The sequence below is a fragment of the Sinocyclocheilus rhinocerous genome, unplaced genomic scaffold, assembly GCF_001515625.1.
Source record: "Sinocyclocheilus rhinocerous isolate Xijiao unplaced genomic scaffold, SAMN03320098_v1.1 scaffold1516, whole genome shotgun sequence".
Classification (NCBI taxonomy): domain Eukaryota; kingdom Metazoa; phylum Chordata; class Actinopteri; order Cypriniformes; family Cyprinidae; genus Sinocyclocheilus; species Sinocyclocheilus rhinocerous.
Genome location: NW_015627885.1, coordinates 41,467 through 44,512, shown reverse-complemented (window position 1 = coordinate 44,512; position 3,046 = coordinate 41,467). Strand labels below are relative to the sequence as shown.

Here is a 3,046-nt window from a genome sequence, read left to right as displayed (position 1 = left end):
CATTGTTTGCAGTAAATATGAACATGGATTGACACGAAAATGTAGTAATTACACCATAGATACATATAATTAAAGTCTACTGTATTTCACAGTCAACACATATGGCTAGGTTTAAAGGGAAAGAGCACTTTTAGATAAGGAAGGCAATAATAGATGGCACTCGTGGAGGAAGGAAAACAAAGTTCTTTATGAACCGCAGGATTGCTGGTAATAAAGATTTCAATGCAAAAGGAAAGGCAGTAGAGCTGACTATTTCTGTCAATGGTAAGTTTGTGATAACGTAAGAAAAGTAGTTTAAATGTTTCTTCAGGATCATTAGAAAATCACAGGTAAGTTTGTTTGATTATAGGGTTGGAGCTAAACTCTGCAGGAAAGTGGATCTCGCGAGCCAGATTTGAGGATCACTGCTGTACTGTGTAAAAAAAGAATTGCAATGCTGAAAAAGCATTTTCAATGACAATGTTTGGATTTGAAATCAAAATAATGGATAAATGTTGTGTTTGTGGTAAACAGCCACAGATCAGTAGCGGACTCCTGTGTGAAAGCTGCTTCTCTTCTCACAAGAGACACATAAGAGGGGAATTCACCACATTTTCAAAAATGAAATTTAGGCCTTAATAAATGTCTAAAAATCCTGATTGGAGTATCACTATAAATAGTTATAAATGATCAAAAGAAGGCTTTAAAAAGATCGGTATCGGTGATCGGTATCGGCAGATACTGCTTTCTGTGATCGGCCTCAAAAACCCTGATCGGAGCACCCCTAATTTTTGTTCAAATAAATGCAGCTTTGATGAGCAGAAGAGACTCTTTCAGAAACATTCAACCGACCAGTGTTTGGTGTGCAGACAGAAGCCGTGTTTGTACCTTAGTGAAGGTCAGGCAGTCTTTGTCCTGGTCTTTGTCTTTGACCTCGAAGTCGTAGAGTGCTTTCCCCTGCGGCGGCGTCTGGGACAGCGGCCGGATGCACTGGATGTAGCTCGCCGGAAGGAATCCGTGGCTGCCGTTCAGCTCGCCGTGGAACCAGTTCTCGTCCACCTTCCGCCGCAGGATGATGATATCACCTTTGCTGAACTTCAGGTCGCCCGCTTCTTTGCCCTCGTAGCTGTAAAGCGCTTTTCCACACGGCAGCTGAGGAACGTTCTGGAAGACGCAAAGACAAAAACAAGAGACTGAGATCAGAAACAGAAACTGAATCCAACAGTCCGGAAATCTTAATTATGACAAGATGTGTGAATAAAAATGATGAAAAGGACACGAGTATTTCTTTTTTTATCTTTTGACAAGCACAAGAAGCTTTTAGCACTAGTGCACGGTAATTATCGTTAACTAAAACCATAAAAAATACATTCTCATTAATTGAAATGCAATATTATGAACTTAAGGTTATTTTATTTCAGCTTGTTGTCAAGGCAGCATTTCTTATTTTCATTCAGTTTAGTTTATAACTGTTGTTTCAAGTATATAACTAAAACTTAATAAACTAAAACTAAAACAATAAATGCTACATTCACAAAAAACACAGAACAAAATGACAAAAACATTTAAATCAGTGCTGGGCAACGATTAATCGCGATTAATCGCTTCCAAAATAAAAGTTTTTGTTTACATTATATATGTGTGTGTGTGTGTGTACTGTACTGTGTATATTTATTATGTATATATAAATACACACACATACAGTATATATTTTGAAAATATTTACATGTATATATTTATATTCATATAATTTATATTATAATAATATATTTAATATATAAACATATTATATTTTTCTTAAATATATGCATGTGTGTGTGTGTGTATTTATATATACATAATAAATATACACAGTACACACACATACTGTATATAATGTAAACAAAAACTTTTATTTTGGATGCGATTAATCGCGATTAATCGTTGCCTAGCACTAATTAAAATATAAAGAAAAATATAAATACAAAAAATATGTAAATAAAAACAACTCATTCAAAAAATAAGCAAAAACTATAATAATATATCAAAAACTAAAACAAACACAATTTTTTTTAGAAATAAAAAAATTGTTAATGACAAAAACACAACAAAATGACTAAAACTTTAAAATATAAAAATAAATATGAATATAAAATCAAAAAATTTAATATGAATATAAAAATATAAAAAATGATTAAAACAAAATGATTAAAAGTGTAAAATTAAAATATAAAACAAATATAGATAATATAAAATATAAATATACAAAATATTAAAAAATGAAGCTCAAATATGGATGTTTTGTGTAATTTATCATTCTCCTCCTGCTACAGAGGATGATGAGAAATATGGTTGTCGTCAACTCATAAACCGGCTAAATGTTTGTCAAGCTTTGTTGCTCTTCATCAACATAAGACAAAATGTGCACAGATTCAACTGAACAGGTAATCTCAATTATAATCAATATCAATCAGCTGAGTGTGATCCAGTGATGATGATGATGATGATGATGCTTCATTAGTCAAACCTCACAGATTCTCTGTCCCATCATCTGCACTGTCTACTCAAACACAGACTCCTGAAATGGTCTGAAATGACTCATCAATCAAAAACAAGCAGTAAACCCCTGAAAGAGTCTCTGAAATTCAGCAGAGATCTGATGCAATGCTGGGAAAGATCTGAGGAGCTCCTGATGGAGATCAACACCAGACCTGTGTAAGAGACGCCACACTTTTACAGCGATTTTACCACAGTTAATTGGGTTTGAGGCACTGCGCTTCACATCATACCTAAAAACAGCCCTTGGCCCCTTACCCTGGTAAAATCACTGTAAAGCCCGGCTTGAGTGGCGTATTGCTTTAATGCAAACATCTTGATGAATCATGTAGACTGTAAACACACACGAGTCAAACACCAACTGTAAGTACTGAGTTAATGATGATTTTACATCAATTATGCATGAACACTCATGTTAAAAACATAAACACATATATTTTAATCACGGATGTTGACACACTCGTTCATCAGGGTTTTAGATTTTTATAAGTTCAATAAACAAGAAGTTAATTTCAAGTAACTTCCATTTTAG

General features: G+C 33.8%; 1 protein-coding gene across 1 annotated transcript in view; it reads right to left on the bottom strand.

Moving 5' to 3' along the window:
- The window catches only part of LOC107734569 (SH3 domain-containing RING finger protein 3-like), a 36,914-nt gene extending 34,085 nt beyond the window's left edge, over positions 1-2,829 (bottom strand). The window contains exons 1-2 of the mRNA XM_016546560.1: positions 2,773-2,829; positions 868-1,143 (exon numbers count right to left, since the gene is read on the bottom strand). Of these exons, the coding sequence (XP_016402046.1) occupies positions 868-1,143; positions 2,773-2,829 (333 nt within the window). The remainder of the gene's footprint in view (positions 1-867; positions 1,144-2,772) is intronic.
- Positions 2,830-3,046: the final 217 nt, after the last annotated feature.